We start from the raw sequence: 23564 nt of genomic DNA, 5'->3' as shown, positions 1-23564 counted from the left end.
GGAGACTTAAGACACGACATTGAGGTGCAAAACGAATGATTAGAAGGCGCAAGTCAAAACTGTGGATGTTGCAGCCATGTGCATGCATGCATTCGATCGTTGGTTGGAACCGCCGTATAATTGTTCCTCTCGAACCTTCGGAATCCATCCCCGTATGTCCGGCCTCGACCGTACAATTAATCTCTTCCGCGAGCTATTTAACGACCACCATTGTCGTAATCTTTCCTCAGCTCCAAATCCACCTTACGAGGATCAATCATCTCTCTGTGTACGGTTCAGGGTTGGATCAGGAGAAGCTAGATATGGCAGGTGGGAAGCGCTTGATCCTGCAGCTGTTGGTGGTGTGCTTGGCGGCGCCGGTGGTCAAGTCGGGCTGGCTCCAGGGCACCGCCACCTTCTACGGCGGCAGCGACGGCTCTGGCACAATGGGTAAGTACGTAGTTAAGCTAGATGAGCATCGATCATGGTTAGCTTGCGTATGCACGTCCTGATGATCATGGTGCAGGTGGTGCTTGTGGGTACACGAACCTGTACGACCAGGGGTACGGGCTCGACAACGCGGCACTGAGCACGGTGTTGTTCAACGACGGGGCCTCGTGCGGGCAGTGCTACCTCATCATCTGCGACCAGGGCAAGTCCACTATGTGCAAGCCCGGGACCTCCATCACCGTCTCCGCCACCAATCTCTGCCCTCCCAACTATGACCTTCCAAACGACAATGGCGGGTGGTGCAACCCTCCCCGCCCCCACTTCGACATGTCGCAGCCCGCCTGGGAGAAGATCGGCATATACAGAGCCGGCATCATCCCCGTCGTCTATCAGCAGTAAGCTCCATCATCTCACGTTCAACCAATTAATGACATCACATGATAGTTAACGATCTTTGTGTGGATTTACAGGGTTAAGTGCTGGAGGACGGGAGGGTTGCGGTTCACCATGCTAGGGTTCAACTACTTCGAGCTGGTGCTGGTGACCAACGTGGCCGGGAGCGGATCGATCAAGAGCATCTCAGTGAAGGGTACCAACACGGGATGGATGCAAATGTCCAGAAACTGGGGCGTCATTTGGCAGGGCATGTCGGGCCTGATGGGGCAGACGCTCTCCTTGAGTATCACCTCCACTGGCGGACAAAATATCGTCTGCGAGAACGTCATCCCGGCCGGCTGGCTTTTCGGCCAGACCTTCTCCACCTGGCGGCAGTTCGACTATTAACCGATGAAGCCACCAATAATCATTGACATTGTTGTCTTCCTCTTCTCATGCATACATTTGTTTCTTCCATTTCTCCTCTCCCTCGATTCATCGTTCGTTTAATTTGATTAATGGTTGTAGATTTATCTGTAAACTTGTAAGTCTCATATTCATATTCAATTTAAGAATTATTTGATACACGCAAGCTTTACCTCGCCGGGTATATCGTGCATTGGCACATTGTGGCCGACGTAGTAGATTTGCATGGGTCTTTATCTATGACGTCATCAAACCCTATATATGCTTTTAGGAAGTTTAACGTTTTCTCTTGATTTTGTACGTACATTCCGTAGCTCGTTTGTTTTATCAGAAAGATATCATGGTAGATCATTTAATGACATCATCATCCGCAAAAACCAGTTAATGACATCATCAGTCTCACTATGTAAATACTAGGTGAACACGCAAGCTTCGCCTCACCACCTACATTCCGTCTTGGCTGTTGGCACACCTGACCGACATAGTAGATTTGCATGCGTTTTTTGTCGATGACGTTGCCCGGCACTATGTTTTTAGGTTGTTCAACATTTTGTCTTCATTTCATTCGTACATCCCTTAGCTCGCTCGTTTTATCGGAAAAAGGGTCGTATGGGTTAGTTGGTGCAGTCACTAGGGACAAAGAACTGGCCCACGGCAAAGACAAATACGAGCGCACGATAAAGAAACAATTCACGGCAACGACCGAAGACAGCGCACGGCAATGGACCAAGACAGCGCACGGCAAAAACTGGAAGTACGGCAAAGGCGTTGGGTGTTGCCGTGCTTTACCCTTTGTTGTGGGCGCACCTGGGTCGCACGGCAACGCTGCCTTTGATGTGCGTTCTTCCCTTTGCCATGCGCCATATGGCATTTTCCTTTGTTTTTCTTTCTATTTTATATCATCTAATACTTATATTTATTTTTTCAATTAGTTTTACTTTTTGTTGACTATTTATTAGTGTTAATTAAGACAATGTATGTATACCCGTAATATTTTCAATACAACAAGTACTCTCCATCTTCATCCCCCCACATATATCAGGGTTTCGGAGCAATCCACGCTTCGGAAAATCTGCTAAGTGTTATCGCCCGAATGTGAGAAAGATCACACCGGAGAGCTATTTTTGCACCATTAGACCTTCCACCACACTTTGACATATATCATAGCTATTTTTGCACCATTACACCTTCCACCGGGTTAGGGTTAAGGTAAGGGTTAGGGTTAGTGACATAGGAATCCCCAATGGGCCTGCCAAAGATGGTACCCGGTGTTTATGGAAGGCCCACAAGTCGAAGTTCATGAAGCTCGGAAGCCCAATTAATATTAAGGAAGGATAGAGTTGTATTAGGAAATATAGAGATGTGTAATTTCACGGGTTGAACTCAGAGAGTCTCCCGGAATATGTAATCTTATGTAACACGAAACCCTCGGATCCGCCTCCTATATAAGGGGGAGTCGAGGGACAAAGAGAGGATCGAATCCATTGTCAACAGAACCCTAGTTTCTTATTCGTCGAGTACTTTTTGGCAGAAACCTTCGAGATCTACTTGCCCTCTACTTCCAACTAAACCCTAGTCTACAATACGTAGGCATTGATAGGTTAATCCCTTGTCAATTGGCGCCGTCTATGGGAATTAGAGGCGACAAGGAGCTGATCTCGATGGCACGTTCAAGATCGTCGACTTCGTCAACAGCAAGCAACGCGATGGACAGAGGTAAACAGATCGAAACTAGTCTAGTCGATTTTGTTCCTCACCCGCCCTCCCGTTTGGATGCATATGCGTATCTGGAGGAGCCTAGGGAGATGACATTCGGCAAGTTCCACGTCCGCGTCGAAAAAGAAGGATCGTATCGTCTCGAAATTCCGATTTCGTCGGGATTATCGGAGATTGATTCCGATTTTTCGGATACCACGTCATCAACTGAGACAGGCAACGAGGACATCTCGCCGCCACCCTTCATCAACACTACGGCAAGTGAAAAACTCGCCAAGATCTTTAGCGACATGTCCTTCGAGTCATCTGCGGACTCCGATATAAGCGATGACTCGAGCAACACCGATAGCTCTAACTTCATCGACAGATCCATTATCGTCGGAGAGGTCTTCACCGATCTATATGATGGTGTCACCAATCCCGACAAAGTTCAAAATCCAAAATATCATCAGATCTATGCAATTGGAGAACCAAGTCGCCCACAAGAGGAGACATCAGAGAACTTCGACGATGCGGGAAATCTGTATGTCGATCCCGCAGATCTCACACGAGGTTTGTGAACAAAATATATCGGACCTGGCACACGAGAGATGGTGCAATTTCCGCAGGCAGTGTGGGATCGAGTTGCAAGAGCTATCTATGGCACAGAGCCAATGACCATAACAGCGACACCTGAAGAGTTACAAGCATACCAATATAGACTTGCGCACCAGACGAGAGCTCGAGAAACAGAAAATTGAGCTGGATAGGAGGCAAGAAGCGGCTTCTGCGTCAAGCAGGCGAAGAGCAGATTTGAGTCGACAATCTGGCACTTCAGAAGATAGTCACAGAGCAGCTCGAAATAGAGCGAGATCTTGGCTGCAAAATATACCTAAGGCAGATAGGGAGAATTTGGTTCAAAACCTCGACATGTCCGTTATGTCGATCGACACAAGGGGGAACATTATTCCCAAAACACCAGAAGCTGGATACATAGCGACGCAAGCCTTCATCCTCGCATCCAGGCCACCTCCCAGAGATCCAAAAGAAGCATTGTACAATATGGCCATGGAAGGAGTTGGAGCCATGGGAACGGTGTTTGCGAATTCGCCTCCCGAAGGATCGGCAAGGCAAAATAGTCCACGACCTACTGCAGCAGCACCAGGTCCCGAGAGAACTAGTGGGGCAAGAGACGCAGCAACTCAAGCACGGGTAGACAGAGAACGACAAAATAGAAGGGAACATCGGCATTCCCCAGAAATAGATTAAGAGGATATGTGTGGGTTACCGTGCTTTACAAGGCGGGTCCGGAAAACTCGAGTTCCTTCAGGTTTTAAGTTACCCGATAATTTCAAAAAATTCGATGGTCTGCAAGATCCTGAGGACTGGTTAGTTGATTACCTCGAGACAGTAAAGTTGATAGGCGGAACCAGAGCAACAGCCATGCAAAGTGTCCAAGTGCACTTGAGCGGAGCCGCACGATCGTGGATAAAAAAAAAGTTACCTCCAGGGTCTATCGACAGTTGGGACAGTTTCGAGGATATCTTTGTGAAGAATTTCCGATCCACATGCAAAAAGCCTGCATCACTAGAGGAGTTGAGGGCTTGTAGGCAGAAGTATGATGAATCAATGAGAAAGTACATCCAGAGGTGGAATATTATAAAAAAACTCGGCAGAAAACATATCTGACGAGAGAGCAATAGATGCGTTTGTGGCTGGAATTCGAAGGGGAGATCTTGTCGAGGATTTGGGGAGAACCAACCCAAAGACAATATCAGCATTGATGGAAATAGCGAATAGGTGGGCAGACGGAGAAGATGTCGTTCACAACAAGCGGCACAGGTCGCCTGAAGAGGAGCGTAGTCGAAACTTCCAAAGTAGACGATGATTTCCTCGACAGTTCTCAAATAATGATGCTCCTGGCCAAATATCTGCTGGATTTCGAGGAAACAATGGAGGAAACAATCGAGATGATTATCAGAGGAGTGGCGAGCAGCGAGGCGATAATAGAGATGACTCCCGTAACGACAGGCAAAATAGTGGACCAAGGTTCCAGAGACCATATATATCTCCCGAGGATATGATGAATGGACCGTGTCAGATGCATTTTTATCTCGACAATAATGGAAACAGGCAGTCAGGTCATTTGTAGAAGGATTGTCGAAATTTTCAAGCAATGCTGAGGTTTGCAGGGCAAGCTAACACACAAGCAATGAATAGAAACCCCCAAGGGCCAAGGAGTGAGATCCACCTTCCGCTAGGGATGGCAATGGGTACCCATGACCCGCGTACTCGTCGGGTAAAAACCCAATAGGAATACGGGTTTGGGACAAAATATTACCCATGGGTTTGTAAATGGGAAAATATCATACCCATCGGGTAGAGTGGGTACGGGTATGGGATCATAGAACCCATATCCGCGTACCCATGTACCCATCTAAAATTAACAAGTAGGCCACCGCAATATTCTAAAGTACTTAATTTTTTCCCTAATCATGCCTTCGTGTTGCTAGGCTAAACCTCACGCTTTCCGGTCTCACAATCGTTGGTAGGTTAGTGAGGATTAGGCCCCTATTTAGGATCGCTTCAGCTCTTGTCATATTGTTTTAATCAATTCGATGTGTTCTAAGCGCGGGTATTTTTACCCGCGGGTACCCATTTACCCTGTCGGGTGACGGGTATGGGAAAAACTTATACCCGTTGACGGGTATGGGTACGGATGACGGGTAAGAATAAAGGTGATGGGTACGGGTATGGGATGGCTCTACCCGTACCCATACCCTGCGAGTGCCATTACTACCTCCTCCCGCAATAACGGATGCAAATCGACACCAGTTACAAATAGCGGCAGCTCCAAACCCACCTCCTTACATTGACACCAACGGTGCGGTCTCGATGATTCAGAAAGCTAGGCCGTCTAACAGAGCTCAGAAGGTAATTTCGCGACAAGTGTTCATGGCAGAGAAGATGCCTCCACCAACAATCGATTACCTAAATTGGTCGGAACAAGATATTGGCTTCACGATAGTAGACCATCCACAGCAAGTTCCTCGGCCAGGGCAATCAGCATTGATTTTACCAGCAGTAATCGCAGGGTTCGATGTTTCACGAGTATTCATAGATGGAGGCAGCAGCTTAAACTTTATGTACGTAGATACATTGAGGAAAATGAACATATCCCTGGCAAATTTAAAATCAACTGACACGCGTTTTCATGGGATCACACCAGACAAGCCGAATTATCCGCTTGGGAATATCAATATAGATGTTCAGTTTGGGACCCGAGAGAATTACAGAATAGAAAGATTGGAGTTCGAAGTTGTGGATTTCCCGTCGCAGTATCACGTTCTGCTGGGACGACCAGCATATGCCAGGTTTATGGCGGTACCACACTACACATACTTGTTGTGGAGGCTACCGGGACCCAAGGGACCAATTACAGTCAAAGGCAGTTTCGCATTAGATGATAAATGCGATAAGGATTTTCATCGATTGTGAGAAACTTTCGGGATGCAAGCAGAGTATATGGCGTCAAGGTTAACAACAGACTATGATGTGTTGCCAGACGTAGGAAGGCCACTCAGGGAACCAACCTTTAATAGTACCAAGGATTCTAAGGAAGTACAGATTCACCCGATAGATCCAATGAAAACGACGTCCATTGCAGCAAACATGGACCTCGCATAGGAAAGCGCGCTCGTCGAGTTCCTCCGTGAGCACTGGAAAATCTTCGCATGGTGTCCAGCTGACATGCCAGGAGTACCCAAGGAACTTGCCGAGCACCACCTAAACTTGGATCCAATAGCAAGACCAATTAAACAACTTTTGCGGCGTTTTTCGGAACCAAACCGCAAAGCTATGCTATCAGAGATTGATCGACTCAGAGAGGCTGGTTTTATCAAAGAGTTACATACTGAGGCCACGTGGGTAGCTAACCCAGTTTTGGTCCCGAAGAAAAACACAAAAGTCCTTTGCATGTGCGTCGACTTCACGAGTCTCAATAAACATTGTCCAAAGGATCACTTCCCCTCCCAAGGATCGATCAAGTTATCGACTCCACGGCAGGCTGTGAACGTCTTTCCTTCCTGGATGCATACTATGGTTATAACCAGATCAGGTTAAAAGAAGATGACGAGGTCAAAACAGCGTTTATAACACCTTATGGCGTGTTCTGCTACAGAACAATGCCTTTCGGTCTGAAAAACGCGGGAGCAACATACCAGCGGATGATGCAGAAGTGTCTTGCGACACAGATTGGAAAAAATAGTACAAGTGTATATCGACGATGTCGTCATAACAACAAAGAAAGGGTCAACATTGATCGAGGATCTAAAGGAAACTTTCGACAACCTTGACAAGTTCTGCCTCAAACTGAATCCGACAAAGTGTTCCTTTGGCGTTCCTGCGGGAGAACTTCTCGGGTTCCTAGTTTCAGCAAGAGGAATCGAAGCCAATCCAGAGAAAATTCAAGCTATCATAACAATGAGGAAGCCAACAAAGTTGAAGGAAATACAACAGCTGACTGGGCGAGTCGCAGCTTTAAGCAGATTCGTCGCTAGGCTGGGAGAAAAAGCGTTGCCATTTTACGCTTTGATCAAACAAGGAGAGAAGTTTCAGTGGAACGAAGAAGCAGACAAAGCTTTTGAAGATCTTAAGCGAGCAATTTCGACACCACCAATCCTGGTAGCGCCTAAGGAGAAAGAGCCACTCTTGTTATATATTGCAGCCACACCTCAGGTGGTCAGCACAGCTCTAGTGGTCGAAAGAGAGGAAGAAGGAAAACTCCATGGAGTCCAGAGGCCGGTATATTTCATCAGTGAAATTTTGTCGCCCTCAAAACAGCGGTATCCGCAGTACCAAAAACTAGCATATGGAGTTTTTACAACTGCAAGAAAACTGCGACACTATTTTTTGGCGCATCCGATAATAGTGGTCAATGAAGCACCTTTATCCAATATATTAAACAATCCAGAAGCCACGGGTCGTGTCTCCCTTTGGGGAATAGAGCTTTCCCCTCGGGACATCACATACGAAAAAAGAAAAGCAATAAAATCGCAGATCTTACCGGACTTCATCACAAAGTGGATGGAGCTGCAAAGCACGGGACCTCCAGATTTATCGAGAACCTGGACTATGAACTTCGACGGGTCCAAGAGATTAGAAGGAGCTGGAGCAGGCGTAATATTAATATCACCTCAAGGCGACAAGTTGAAATATGTCTTATGGATGACGTTCCCAAACGCGTCTAACAATGAAGTAGAATATGAAGCACTTATCCATGGGATGAAGATGGCAAAGGCTTGCGGCGCAACTCGATTAAAAATATTTGGTGACTCACAATTGGTTGCTCAACAGGTGATGAATCAATGTGATGCAGTCAATGATAGTATGATAGCATACAAAGAAGTGTATAACGAGCTTGAGAAGTTATTCGACGGATGCGAAGTAAATCACATCAGCAGGCTTAGCAACGATGAAGCCGATGTCCTCGCAAACATTGGGTCACAATGTCTCGCAATTCCACCTGGCGTGTTTTGGGAGGAAATAGCTGAAAGATCAACCAAGATGAAGAAACAGCAGAAGAAGGAGAAGGAACAGAAATCCTCGGGGGCTAAAGAAGTACCGTCTGAAGAAGAAGAAGAGCAACCTAAGGTAATAATGATGATACAAAATCCTTGGATGCAGGCGTACATAGCATATATCTTGAGACAAGAACTACCCGACGATCCAGTTGAAGCAAGGCGAGTTATTAGGCACTCTAAAGCCTTTACTGTGGTCAAAGCAGAGCTATACAAACGAAGTATTTCGGGAGTATTGCAAAGATGTGTCACACCTGAGGAAGGAAGGTTAATTTTGAAGGATGTACACGAAGGAGTATGTGGACATCATGCGAGCAGTCGAGCTATAGCAGGCAAAGTTTTCAGAGCAGGATTTTATTGGTTGACAGCAATCGAGGATGCAGAGGACATAGTTCGTACTTGCGACGCGTGCCAAAGGTTTGCCGCAAAACCTCACTCTCCAGCAGCAGAGCTAGCGCCAATACCGCTGTTATGGCCTTTTTCTCAATGGGGTCTTGATATGGTGGGCAAATTGCACAAGGCTTGGCCAGGAGGGTACGAGTATATGCTCGTAGCTGTCGATAAGTTCACAAAGTGGATAGAAGCGAAGCCGATAAATTCACCATACGGAGCATCCGCAGTCAAGTTTGTCAAGATTATCGTCTTTCGATTCGGAGTGCCACATAGCATCGTTACAGATAATGGAAGCAAATTCACATCCAAGGAATTTAAGGCATATTGTGCATAGGTAGGCATCAAACTACACTTTGCTTCAGTTGCGCACCCGCAAACCAACGGTCAAGTCGAGAAAGCAAACGGCGTCATCTGCAACGGTATTAAGAAACGTTTGCTAACACCATTGGAAAAATCTCTACACACATGGCCAGAGGAGTTGCCTAGTGTCTTATGGAGTATTCGAACAACACCAAATACAACAACACAAGAAACACCATTTTTTCTAGTCCATGGAGCTGAGGCAGTGCTGCCGATAGAAATAGAACACAACTCTCTGAGAGTGGTAGAATATGATGAAGAGTCGTCAAGAAAAGCATTGGAGAACGATGTTGACGCACTCGACGAAGCTCGAGACGAGGTATTATCAAGAGTCGCTAAGTACCAGCAAGATCTGAAAAACTACCACAGCCGACGTTTGCGACCAAGATCTTTCCAAGTAGGCGACTTAGTTCTTCGGCTCACACAAGATAGCCACGAGAAACTTGAGTCGCCATGGGTTGGCCCGTACATCGTCACCGAAGTAATCGCCGGAGGAACATACAGAATAAAGAACAAGAAGACAGGAGTCGCCGAACCAAATCCTTGGAACGTGGCGCAACTTAGGCATTTTTACGCCTAAAGTTGACATATAGTCTCCTTTGTAAAAATAAAATGTACTGAAACGCCCGCGAGTTTTCAGGCGCACTCTTTTCCTTTCAGGGCACCGAGTGGGGCTGAAAGGTTTTTAATGAGGCGGGCTCGTGGTGCTGCAATATAATAAAGATAGTGGTGATATACATCTTTTCATCGACAGGCTCGGGGGCTCGAAACCCGCATAAAAAATATCGACCTCTGCGCAAAATAGTCATTTGCCTTCGATCAAAAATTGTTTACAAGCCAACAAAGATATAAGCACCAATAAGTTCAGAAAAAACATAAGATGTTTTACAGTATACATTATACTTCCAATATATATACTTTTACTATCAAAGAAAATTCGACAAAAAGAAGAAGGAATTTTCAATGTTACCCAAGTATATCGTCTATGGTTATCCTCTCGTTGTTTGCAGCACTAGTCCTATGCTCTGCATAGCTACCCCTTGTGAAGAATTCAAAATCTAGTCGAAGAAGTTCATCCATCATCTCTTCAGCTACAGGAGTCACGGCATCGTTGATTTTTTCAAATTCCTCCTCCTCCTAGCAAGTTTGGCCTGACATTTGGTGACAATCTGGGTCATGTCCAACTTCGGGTGACAAATCTACAACATAATCATAGCAAACCTAGCCCCGACAGTTAGTTGAGCTCTAACAAACTCATGGATCCGAGGAGCATCTCGAAATTTATCCATCAAAGCAGGAAGAGTATCGGGAGCTTTGTTTCGCGAAAACATGGTGTTATAAATTAAAGACAAGGTCCTCGTGCATAAGTCGAGAAAATCGCGGACTTGACCCGCTCGATCTTGAAATCTCACGATTTGGCGAGTACGTTCAGGAGTAGCCCAGAAATTAGAACCATGTTCCAGTGCAAGTTTGAGAAGCATATTTGACCGAACTTCAACGCGTTAATCTTCGGCAGCAGTATCCAAAAAAGACCTATTTCAGCGGAAGCATCAGCAAGATAGATAAAACAGCAAGAATTCAGACACATATAGTCAAAGTCCAAGAATCATACCCGCCATATCCAAGCTGGCGTCGTTCATTAATTGAAGCATAGAATTTTCCCGTGAAGTAGCTTCGGCAGCTTCCGTAATTGCGGCTTCCTTCAACTCTACGGCTTCTTGTGCTTGCTGAAGAGCAAGTTTTTCCTTCTCAGAAGATTTGTGACAATGTTCCATCATCACGAGAGTTTGCTTCTTCATCGATTGAAGTTGTTGTTGAAGTTCCTTCAAATCTTCATTCGGGGTATCACTTGAAGAACCTCCAGTAAATTCGACAACAGGTGATTTCCTCGAGTAGGGTGTGGTTGGTAATGCATCCGGAGAATGAGGAACCATGGCATAGTTGTCAAAAACCAACTGGAAAGAAGTATTTCGACATCAATAACTTGGCAATATAGCTTTTTCATTCATTCATATGGATATTTACATAAGTGTTACAAAAAAGGGTCCCTAAGTGAACCAATGGTCAGCTGTCGCTAAAGCTACTATGGCGACAACATCAAAAGAGAAACAATAAACAAAAGACAAGTGGCAAGATGGTCTACTTGACCTCCGGCTTTGAAGAACTAGGGGCAGGAATTGGTTTGCATCCGAGGAAAGAGAGGATTTTCTTCGAGTTTGGCTTGGCAGCCTTAATCAAAGACTTCCACATCTTCGTCTCCATCTTCTTCGCATCCCCAACCTTCGTCAAGTCGACGCTTTGTTGGCTGTCAGCAACCAGGGGAATGGTGCCTTCAACGCCAATCTTTAAACCCTCTTGGCGGAGACCTAGCCCAAGATCTTCTTTGGGGATAAAGCACTTGGTGAGGGCAGCAAAAGTGTCGGGTTCTTCTTTCTTCCCGAAGAAATAAGGAAAGAGCCGCGACAGCCCCGACCTAGCATCAGCGATGCCCTGGCGAACTTCGTCTCCATGAATTTCAAGGAGAGACAGCGCATCCAGAAGGCAATCATTGTCAGGAGTCTCCAGTTCAAAATCTTGGTGCGTTTTTCCTGTTGAAACAAAATCTTCGAGCTGTCAAGAGATGAACGGAAAAGCAAGTATCGGTGCTAAAACAAAGTTGATAAAAGCACTTACTAACAAAGCACCGACTCTGCGATTCTAACCGAGCAATGATCTTGTTCTCGCGAGTAGATTGCTGAGTAAGATTCTCGCTTAAGGAATTTTCCGTGTCGTGAAGTCTTTTCGAAGATCTTCGACAACGGCAACATCCAGTTCCGCTTTCTGGCGAGCTTTTTCGCTTTGCTCTAACTTGAGAGCAAGAGCATCAGCTCGTTTGTTAGCTTCCGCAAGGGCACCTAGCAAAATAAAGGATGACAAACATCACGACAAAATGAAAAAGGAGAATATGTTTAGTGAATTGCAGCAAGAAAAAAAATACCTTCAAGCTTCTTGGCATGATCACGGTACCTAGCGAATTGGGTACCAAGACGAATAAATTCCTTCATCAAAGGCTGACAGGAAAAAGTGGAGGAGGAGAAATCAACATAGGAAGTAAAAATTCGACAGCAAAAAATAGAGAAGAGTCGAAAGTGCTGAAAAAGTTCGGAACATGAATGAAAGGGGGACTTACATCATCCATTGGAGGAGTCGCAGAACTACCAATCAAAAGATTAGGCTCTTTGACTGGCTCAATCCTAGCCCTCTTTGGCGAAGAGGCACGGGGGCTCGCGACAGGAGTTGAGTGCCTTATATCTTGTTGAGGAGGCGAGGTTTCGTCCGCATCAGGATGAGCCTCGGAAATAACCAAAGTTTGCGACCTGCTCGTTCGAGTAGTCACGTCAACAAGAGGATTTTCCTCCTCGTCGCCACTATAATAAGAAGCAGAAGTGTCGGGGGGAAGACCCCGGGTAGGGCAATGGACGCGGAGCAGCCGGCTGGCCGCTGGCCGGCTCGCGGCAAAGGCCGGCTGAGGAGCAGCCGGCTGGCGCCGTGGCCGGCTGGTCCGGAAGCCGGCTGGCTCTAGGTCCTAGTCGGCCTGGCTACGGCCGCCAATGCTGCAGCTGGGCCGGCTTCTACAAGCCATATCCGACTGGAGGTTTGTACCTCAGACCGACTCGAGGCTGGCGAGTCTTGCACTAGAAGGAACCGGGTTGGTGATCCGGGTTTCCAAAGTCCACGCTGACTTCATCTTCCGTAAAGCGCGGGGCACTGTGGAGCAATAGTGCCACGCGCCGAACAGGCCATCATGGCCAACATCAATCCGTACTGCCTACAGTGGCTGATGGCGACAGGGACGCTTCCACTCCATACCGCTGACTTCGGCAGCCGGATGGGACAGGCCATGAGGCCTCAACGGCTCCTGACGTCAGTGCCTCGGGAAGGAGCGGAAGCCGGAGCCGGCCAAGCCGGCCAGTAGACTATAGGGTCTTATATGTAAAGTGCCAGTGCCTATATAAGCCGCACTACCCCCTCTCGTGCAGGGGATCAATCATTCTCACCTCACTTCCACCCTTAGCGCTGCCCTGTGAGAGAGATTCTTGTCTTCCTTAGCCTCCCAGGAGCAGCCGGATATAGCTCAAGGAGCAACATTGTATTGTGCGATCACCATATACATCCCTAGCAGGAGTAGAGGTGTTACCTCCATCGGAGGGCCTCGAACCTGGGTACGTCGCCGTGTCACTCGTCCCCATACCCGCATCCGGATACCGCCGTGAGATCTCTTAGGAACCACCTTCGTTAGCCACCCTATGGCATATGCCGTGACGATACCACGACATTTGGCGCCCACCGTGGGGCCTTCAGCATCCTCGGCCGGTGTCTTCATCCGGACGGGCCTCACCATCACCACCGGCGAGCGAGTCGCTTCAGGCTTGATCTGGAGATTCGGCTCCCTCGACTGCGTCAGCGACAACGCTGGCTGCTTCGCCGACCGGCCCTTCCCAGCCGGCGGCAGCGTCATCTCCTTCGGCGGCCACGACGTCTACGTCGCCACTGTCGCACCGCCGCGCTACCCGCGGCAGGTGCTGCACTGCGCAAGCCCTCCTCCGCGAGCCGGCAGCAGCGCTCCCGCTAGCCCCGCCGTCGTGCAAGTCATGATGGCTGGCGAGGAGCTCCCCACCAAGAACCCGCGCACCCGCGGCCCCAACCTGGAGCGCAACGTCGACCCCAACGCCTCCGGCTCGGGCCCAAAGGCGCCCCCACCTCCAGCCCGGCTGGACGAAGTCCGGACGAAGTTGAGCTCTCCGCTCACCGCAGGCAGCGACGCCGCCACCGTCGAGGCGGACCTGGAAGCACATCGCCAGCTCCTCCTCCAGCAGGCCGACGAGCTGGCTCCAGCCAAGCGCCAACTGGCCATCACCCAGCGCGAGTACGAGCACGCCCATGGCTTCACGCCAGGCAGCAACAACCCCAGCCGAGCCGGCATGATCCGCAAGCGCGGAGGCGGCCTAGGCGCCGAGATCGAGCGCGACGGCGCGGAAGCGCCGGCTCCGTCCACGGAGCTGCCCGTCTACAACACCCCCGACAAGAACATCCTCGCAGCCGAAGCCGCTTCGAAGGAGCTAGCCCTCCTCGAAGGAGAAGAGCTGCGCCGCCAGACGCAGCGCGTAGCTGACCTGTGCCGGGCTGCAGCTGAGCAGACCAAGGACCCCAAGTATGGTGCTTCGAAAGCTCCTCCCGTCCGCGCTGCTGCAGGCACCAGCAAGGACCCCCACAGAGACACGGCCGAGTCCGCCTCGCCCGCAACAAGCCGGCACAGAGACTCCCGCGACACCCGCGCAGGTTCAAGCCGGACAAGCCGGCTGCACGGCGGCCACAGCGGCCGCAGCCGCCCACCACCAAACCGGAACGAGGAGCATGACTCCGAGCTGGCGGCGCCAAGGCGCCAGCACAGGCCAGCCCCAGAGCGAACCGGCACCCGCCAGCCGGCACGTTCCCGGCTGGGCCCCCGCATCGAGCCCGTCGACGCCAGAGACCGCCTCGATCGGCTGGTCAAGTCCTGCATCGCGGAAGAAGAGGCGCCGGCTTGCCCCAAGTGCTTCGGGCCCCGCATCTCCAACGAGCCCATGCTCGACGGTTTCCAGCTCCCCCGCGACACGCCCAAGTATGACGGCACCGCCAAGCCGGAGGACTGGCTGCAGGACTACTCCACCGCAGTCGGTATCTCTAGAGGCAACAAGCGCTGGGCGGTGCGCTACTCCCCCCTGATGCTGGTCGGCTCCGCCCGCAGCTAGCTCAACAACCTGCCAGCCGGCAGCATCAACGGCTGGCTTGATTTCGAGGAGGCCTTCATCAGCAACTTCACCGGCACCTATCGCCGGCCGGGTCGCCCCCAGCAGCTCGAGATGTGCAAGCAGGGCCCGGACGAGACGGATCGCGCGTACCTGACGCGCTGGTGCGAGATGCGCAACTCCTGCGAGGGTGTGCACGAGATCCAGGCCATCAGCTTCTTCATGGGTGGCTGCCGGCCCAACACCATGCTGTGGCACAAGCTGCGCCGCAGCGAGCCCAAGTCCATGGCCGCCCTCATGGCCATCGCCGACAAGTACGCACTGGCTGAAGAAGCCGGCAAGGCGATGGCTGACCCAGCGCCGGCTCCCTCTAGGCGGGACCACCACAAGTCGGCTGAGCACAAGCCGGCAGACGGCGCCTCTCATGGCAGCCGGCGGGACAACTACCGCGGCAAGCGTCATAGCGACCAGTCGGACCGCCGGTACGGCTCCCCCCATGTGGCCGCTGTAGCAGACAACGCGGCAGGCGGCAGCCGCCGCCAGAAGCAGGACCGGCAGTGGAAGCCGAAGTACACCTTCGAGCAGATGCTCGACTCGCCGTGCAAGTACCACAGCGGCAAGAACCCCTCCAACCACACCACCCGCGACTGCCACTTCATGAAGCGGCTGACAAGCGGTGAACCTCTCCCGCCTCCACCCCCGCCCCCTCCAGCCGGCGGGCCGGGTGGCGCAGCCAGCGCGGAGAACGCCAACCTCGAGCACCACGAGGCTAACCAAGTGCACCATGGCCGATATCTGGCCGAAGATGCTACCTACATCATCTTCACCTCCGAGCCCGAGGACAAGACGAGCCAGCAGAGCCGTTCCCTCGAGGTCAACGCGGTCATACCGCCGGTCCCCCAGTACCTAAATTGGTCAGAGCAGGCCATCACTTTTGATCGCCGTGACACACCGGCTGTCCTGCCGAAGCCGGGCAGCTACGCCATGGTCCTCGACCCCACCATTGGCACGACCCGGTGCAGCGTGCGTTTTTCGCGCGTCCTCATCGACGGCGGCAGCAGCATCAACATCCTCTACCGCGACACCGCCCGCAAGCTAGGCATCCAGGAAGCCGAGCTGCGTCCCACCCCCACCGTCTTCCATGGCATCGTGCCGGGCCACTGCTGCCAGCCGATTGGCCGGATCACGCTGGAGGTGATGTTCGGGAAGCCGGATCACTTCCGCACCGAGAAGATCGAGTTCGAGGTGGTGGACCTCGTGAGTCCCTACCACGCGCTCCTGGGCAGGCCGGCCCTGACCAAGTTCATGGCGGTGCCCCACTATGGGTACCTGAAGATGAAGCTGCCTGGCCCCAAGGGGGTCATCACCATAGCCGGCGACTATCGCTGCTCCATGGACTGCGCCACGCAGAGCTCCAAGATGGCCCAGACGCTGGTCATCGTCACCGAGAAGCAGCTCATCCACGACGCCGTCGCCCTCGCCAAGGCCGCGCACACAGACATGCCGGCTGCAGGCAACCCGGCTGGGACGACTCACTTCCAGCCGGCCGACAACACCAAGAAGATCCTGCTGGACCCGGCGCAGCCGGACAAGTACGTCACCATCGGTGCCGGCTTGAGCAGGAAATAGGAAAGCGAGCTCACCAGCTTCCTCCGTGAGAATCGGGACATCTTCGCATGGACTCCAAGAGACATGCCGGGTGTGCCGAGGGAGTTGGCTGAGCACCACCTCCACGTCCGGCCTGAAGCCAAGCCGGTGAAGCAGCCTCTCAGGCGCTTCGCCGAAGAAAGAAGGAAGGCCATCGGTGAAGAAATCGCCCGGCTGCTGGCAGCCGGCTTCATCATGGAAGTGCTGCACCCGGACTGGTTGGCGAACCCGGTCCTGGTTTTGAAGAAGAACGGCTCCTGGCGCATGTGTATCGACTACACCAGCCTGAACAAGGCGTGCCCGAAGGACCCCTTCCCTCTGCCGCGCATAGATCAAGTCATAGACTCGACTGCCGGCTGTGAACTGTTGTCTTTTCTAGATGCCTACTCAGGCTACCACCAGATTCCTTTGAATCCGGATGATCAAATAAAGACTTCGTTCATTACCCCGTATGGGGCTTATTGCTACACGACTATGCCGTTCGGCTTGAAAAATGCAGGCGCCACCTACCAAAGGTGCATGCAAAAATGCTTGCAGGATCAAATCGGCAGAAACGTTCACGCATATGTGGATGATGTCGTTGTAAAGACCAGGGAGACGACTACCCTCCTTGATGATCTGAGAGAAACCTTCACCAATCTGCGAAGATTCCGGATGAAGCTCAACCCGGCCAAGTGCACATTCGGCGTGCCGTCTGGCCAGCTCCTTGGCTACCTCGTCTCTCAGCGAGGGATCGAAGCCAACCCGGAGAAGATTAGTGCCCTGGAGAAGATGGAACTGCCGCAGTGCCTCAAGGACGTCCAGAAGTTCGCTGGCTGCCTGGCCTCCTTGAGCCGCTTCGTCAGCCGGCTGGGGGAGAAGGCACTGCCCCTATACCAATTGATGAAGAAGGTGGATAAGTTCACCTGGTCACCGCAGGCGGACGAAGCCTTCCGTGACTTGAAGCGCGTGCTCTCAACCGCGCCAATCCTCGCAACGCCGGCTTCAATGGAGCCAATGCTGTTGTACATCGCAGCCACCAACCGAGTGGTTAGCGTTGTCCTGGTGGTGGAGCGCAAAGAAGCTGGCAGGGAGCAGCTGATTCAGCGCCCAGTCTACTACCTCAGCGAAGTGCTCTCCCAGTCGAAGCAAAACTACCCCCACTACCAGAAGGTCACCTACGGCGTGTACATGGCGGCCAAGAAGCTCAAGCACTACTTCCAGGAGCACCCCATCAAGGTGGTTGCCACAGCACCCTTGGCGGAAATCATTGGCAGCAAGGACGCCAATGGCCGGGTTGCCAAGTGGGCTTTAGAGCTAGCCGCCCACACCATCCTGTACGAGCCGCGCACGGCCATCAAGTCGCAGATCCTCGCGGACTTCTTCGTCGACTGGGCCGAGATGCAGTACTTGCCGCCTGTGCCGGATTCCACACATTGGAAGCTGCACTTTGACGGCTCGAAGATGCGCAACGGCTTGGGAGCCGGCATCGTCATCACCTCTCCCAAGGGAGACCGGCTAGACTACGTCCTGCAGATCCACTTCGCCGCATCCAACAATGTGGCAGAGTATGAAGCGCTCATTCATGGGCTGAAGCTGGCCAAGGAGATTTGGTTATACAGCAAGCATCTGGCGACTGGGACGCGAAGGACGCCAACATGGCCTCGTACCACTTCCACGTCCAACAGCTATCCGGCTTCTTCGACGGCTGTAAATTCCACCATGTGCCACGAGCAAACAACGAGGCGGCTGACGCCTTGTCCAAGATTGGCTCAACCCGGCAAGCCATTCCGCCGGGTGTCGCCTTGGCGGTTCTCAAGAAGCCGTCCATCACACCGTCACCGGACTCGGATTCAATATTCATGCCGGCTGACCCGGGGGCTGCTCAGCCGAACCCGGGGGCTTCATCGCCCAAGTCGGGGGCTAACAAGCCAAACCCGCCGGCTACCATGCCGAACCCGGGGACTTCTCAGTCCAACCCGGGGGCTTCATCGCCAAACTCGGGGGCTAGCAAGCCGAACCCGCTGGCTAGCAAGCCGAACCCGGCGACCATGCAGTCGAACCCGGAAGCTCCCACGCAGGAGGCCTTGTTGGTTAGCGTATTCGAGATAAGATGCGTACCTTCATGGGCTCAAGAATTCCTCTCCTACCTCACCGACGGTGTGCTGCCTGATGATAGAGTCCAGGCCAGGCAGATTGAGAGAAGGGCCAAGGCCTACACAATCATCAACCACCAGCTGTACAAACGCAGCGTAAGTGGGGTGTTCCAGCAGTGCGTCGAGCCGGCTGAAGGGATTGAACTCCTACGGGAAATCCATCAAGGAGAGTGCGGACATCACGCCTCATCCAGAGCCATAGTGGCCAAAGCTTTCCGGCATGGTTTTTACTGGCCGACCGCGCTCAGAGACGCAGAAGAACTAGTGAAGAAGTGCAACGGTTGCCAGCGCTTCGCAAAGAAGAGACACCAGCCGGCTTCCGCCTTGAAAACCATCCCCATCACATGGCCGTTTGCCGTATGGGGCTTGGACATGGTGGGTCCGTTCAGAACGGCGCGAGGCGGCATGACACATCTCTTGGTGATGATTGACAAATTCACCAAATGGATCGAAGCCAAGCCAATCAAGAAGCTGGACGGCTCCACAGCCGTTACATTCCTCAAGGAAATCATCGTGAGGTTCGGCTACCCCCACAGCATCATCACCGATAACGGCAACAACTTCTCCCAAGGCATCTTCTCTCGCTATTGCGGGGAAATGGGGATCAGGATGGCCCTAGCCTCTGTGGCGCACCCGGAGTCTAACGGACAAGTGGAGAAGGCTAACGGCTTGGTCCTAGCCGGCATCCGGCCCCGACTGGTGGAGCCGCTCGAGCGAGCAGCCGGCTGCTGGATTGAAGAGCTGCCCAATGTGCTGTGGAGCCTGCGCACAACGACAAACCGCTCAGTCGGCTTCACACCATTCTTCCTCGTATACGGGGCCGAAGCCGTCATGCCGACTGATATCGAGCACGACGCGCCAAGGATCAAGCTCTACACAGAAGCCGAAGCCAAAGAAGCTCGCGAAGATGGAGTCGACTTGGTCGAAGAAGCCCGGCTGCTGGCTGCGTCCAGATCTACTATCTACCAGCAGAGCCTCCGACGCTATCACAGCCGGAAGGTCCAGCCCTTAGCATTCCGAGAAGGAGACCTAGTGCTCCGGCTGATCCAGCGGACAGCCGGACAGCATAAACTGTCATCCCCATGGGAGGGTCCCTTCATCGTGAGCAAGGCAGTAGGCAATGATTCCTACTATCTCATAGATGCCCAAGAGGCTAGAGAAAACAAGCCGGACAAGGCTGACGAGGAGACTAAACGTCCCTGGAATGTCAACTTGCTCCGCCCATTTTACACTTGAGAGCAGGAATGTATGTATCCCTTGTACTCCTTTTGTAAGTTATGAAAAAGCATGCGCCAAGAGCGCCGTTTCCGACAAGTTTTTCGCGTACTCTACTTTGTTCCGCCAATTGGCTTAAACCCTCTCACGCGGCCGGCTCAGTAACGTGATCCGGTTTTCGACAGCCGGCTTCTGATCCAGCTACAGACCGCAACCCGGCTGTCCGGCTGGCGGGAGTAAGGCCTAGGGAGCCGGCACGCGAAAGACGACTAAGGGAAAGAGTAAAAGCGAATTGACTTGCAACTTTTCACAAAAGTGCCGGATTGCCGAACTCGGCTCGTTCGACTGAAATACTGTCGGCCTCACCCAGCGGCCCGCTCTTGATCCGGCGACGGATCGCAAGTCGGACGTACGACCGACAAGAGCAAAGCCAAAGAGTGGGGCGGATGGGAAAAAGCGAACAAGTCGAAAGAAAGCAAGTCGGCACACAAATGATTAACAAACACATTAAAGTGTGACATAATAAAAGGACGATAATATTCATACATATGCACCCGGCATCCCGGGGATTTAACAAATTGTCTTGGCAAAAGCAACAACTAAAAGACAGGTAAACTAAGCACCGGCTGGAGGAGGACCAGCCGGAGGAGCATCAGCGGAGCCGGCTGCCGGGTCGTCCCCAGGCGCATCTTCCGCCTCCTCATCTTCCATCTCCTCATCCTCGTCGTCAGACGGCGGGTTCAGGTCCGCGATGAAGAGGCCCTTGTCGACGAAGTCGGCGATGACGCTGGCTCGGGCAAGCCGGGCAGTCTTGTATTCGGCCGGGAGCTTGTCCTCCACGCCGGCTCGCCGGTACTCGAGCTGCCCAAGGTCCACCTCGTTGTACCAGGAGAGGACGAAGGACAACGCCATGTCGGCTCTAGCGCGCGTGGAAGACTCCTTCCAGTCGAGGAAGCGATCCGGCGCCCGCTCCAGCCAGGAGATGAGGTTGGAGAGATCTTGCGGCACCGCCTCCGCGGGCCATGATGACGCGTAAAGCACACGCTCGTTGGGAACCCCAAGTGGAAGGTGTGATGCGTACAGCAGCAAGTTTCCCTCAGTAAGAAACCAAGGTTTATCGAACCAGTAGGAGTCAAGAAGCACGTTGAAGGTTGATGGCGGCGAGATGTAGTGCGGCGCAACACCAGGGATTCCGGTGCCAACGTGGAACCTGCACAACACAACCAAAGTACTTTGCCCCAACGAAACAGTGAGGTTGTCAATCTCACCGGCTTGCTATAACAAAGGATTAACCGTATTGTGTGGAAAATGATTGTTTGCAGAAAACAGTAGAACAAGTATTGCAGTAGATTGTATTTCAGTAAAGAGAATTGGACCGGGGTCCACAGTTCACTAGAGGTGTCTCTCCCATAAGACAAACAGCATGTTGGGTGAACAAATTACAGTTGGGCAATTGACAAATAAAGAGAGCATGACCATGCACATACATATCATGATGAGTATAGTGAGATTTAATTGGGCATTACGACAAAGTACATAGACCGCCATCCAACTGCATCTATGCCTAAAAAGTCCACCTTCAGGTTATCATCCGAACCCCCTCCAGTATTAAGTTGCTAACAACAGACAATTGCATTAAGTATTGCGCGTAATGTAACTAGTGACTACATCCTTGAACATAGCACTAATGTTTTATCCCTAGTGGCAACAGCACATCCATAACCTTAGTGGTTCTTGTCACTCCTCCAGATTCACGGAGACATGAACCCACTATCGAGCATAAATACTCCCTCTTGGAGTTACTAGCATCAACTTGGCCAGAGCATCTACTAATAACGGAAAGCATGCAAGATCATAAACAACACATAGATATAACTTTGATAATCAACATAACAAGTATTCTCTATTCATCGGATCCCAACAAACGCAACATATAGAATTACAGATAGATGATCTTGATCATGTTAGGCAGCTCACAAGATCCGACAATGATAGCACAATGGGGAGAAGACAACCATCTAGCTACTGCTATGGACCCATAGTCCAGGGGTAGACTACTCACACATCACACCGGAGGCGACCATGGCGGCGTAGAGTCCTCCGGGAGATGATTCCCCTCTCCGGCAGGGTGCCGGAGGCGATCTCCTGGATCCCCCGAGATGGGATCGGCGTTGGCGGCGTCTCTGGAAGGTTTTCCGTATCGTGGCTCTCGGTACTGGGGGTTTCGTCACGGAGGCTATTTGTAGGCGGAAGGGCAGGTCAAGAGGCGGCACGGGGGCCCCACACCACAGGGCCGCGCGGCCAAGGGGGGCCGCGCCGCCCTAGGGTGTGGCCCCCTCGTGGCCCCTCTTCGTCTCTCCTTCGGACTTCTGGAAGCTTCGTGGAAAAATAGGCCCCTGGGCTTTGATTTCGTCCAATTCCGAGAATATTTCCTTACTAGGATTTCTGAAACCAAAAACAGCAGAAAACAGCAACTGGCACTTCGGCATCGTGTTAATAGGTTAGTTCCAGAAAATGCACGAATATGACATAAAGTGTGCATAAAACATGTAGATAACATCAATAATGTGGCATGGAACATAAGAAATTATCGATACGTTGGAGACGTATCAGCATCCCCAAGCTTAGTTCTGCTCGTCCCGAGTGGTAAAACGATAAACACGTATAATTTCGGGAGTGACATGCCATCATAATCTTGATCATACTATTTGTAAAGCATATGTAGTGAATGCAGCGATCAAAACAATGTATATGACATGAGTAAACAAGTGAATCATAAAGCAAAGACTTTTCATGAATAGCACTTCAAGACAAGCATCAATTAAGTCTTGCATAAGAGTTAACTCATAAAGCAATAATTCAAAGTAAAGGCATTGAAGCAACACAAAAGAAGATTAAGTTTCAGCGGTTGCTTTCAACTTGTAACATGTATATCTCATGGATATTGTCAACATAGAGTAATATAATAAATACAATAGGCAAATATGTAGGAATCAATGCACAGTTCACACAAGTGTTTGCTTCTTGAGGTGGAGAGAAATAGGTGAACTGACTCGACATTGAAAGTAAAAGAATGGTCCTCCATAGAGGAAAAGCATCGATTGCTATATTTGTGCTAGAGCTTTGATTTTGAAAACATGAAACAATTTTGTCAACGGTAGTAATAAAGCATATGCATCATGTAAATTATATCTTATAAGTTGCAAGCCTCATGCATAGTGTACTAATAGTGCCCGCACCTTGTCCTAATTAGCTTGGACTACCTGGATTATCACCGCAATACATATGCTTTAACCAAGTATCACAAAGGGGTACCTCTATGTCGCCTGTACAAAGGTCTGAGGAGAAAGCTCGCATTTGGATTTCTCGCTTTTGATTATTCCCAACTTAGACATCCATACCGGGACAACATAGACAACAGATAATGGACTCCTCTTTTAATGCTTTAAGCATTCAACAATAATTAATTCTTTTCTCATTAGAGATTTGAGGATGTTTGTCCAAAACTGAAACTTCCACCATGGATCATGGCTTTAGTTAGC

At 51.0% G+C, this 23564-nt stretch overlaps 1 protein-coding gene across 1 annotated transcript; it reads left to right on the top strand.

Moving 5' to 3' along the window:
• Positions 1-246: 246 nt before the first annotated feature.
• On the top strand, positions 247-1396 carry LOC127349173 (expansin-A18-like). Its single transcript, XM_051374950.1, has 3 exons — positions 247-429; positions 506-824; positions 900-1396. Exons 1-3 carry the CDS (start codon positions 303-305, stop codon positions 1210-1212), a joined length of 759 nt encoding a protein of 252 aa, XP_051230910.1. The 5' UTR covers positions 247-302; the 3' UTR covers positions 1213-1396.
• The last annotated feature ends 22168 nt before the right edge of the window (positions 1397-23564 follow it).

Source organism: Lolium perenne, chromosome 4 (genome assembly GCF_019359855.2).
Source record: "Lolium perenne isolate Kyuss_39 chromosome 4, Kyuss_2.0, whole genome shotgun sequence".
In the NCBI taxonomy this organism is placed as follows: Eukaryota; Viridiplantae; Streptophyta; class Magnoliopsida; order Poales; family Poaceae; genus Lolium; species Lolium perenne.
This window is presented reverse-complemented; position numbering and strand designations above follow the sequence as displayed.

What these genes read in the sequence shown, in the direction of transcription:
- LOC127349173 (XM_051374950.1), top strand. Translation starts at nt 303, where the DNA reads ATGGCAGGTGGGAAGCGCTTGATCCTGCAGCTGTTGGTGGTGTGCTTG. An exon ending in CGACGGCTCTGGCACAATGG is followed by an intron (nt 430 to 505) that starts GTAAGTACGTAG and finishes ATCATGGTGCAG; the next exon opens with GTGGTGCTTGTGGGTACACG. An exon ending in ATCCCCGTCGTCTATCAGCA is followed by an intron (nt 825 to 899) that starts GTAAGCTCCATC and finishes GTGGATTTACAG; the next exon opens with GGTTAAGTGCTGGAGGACGG.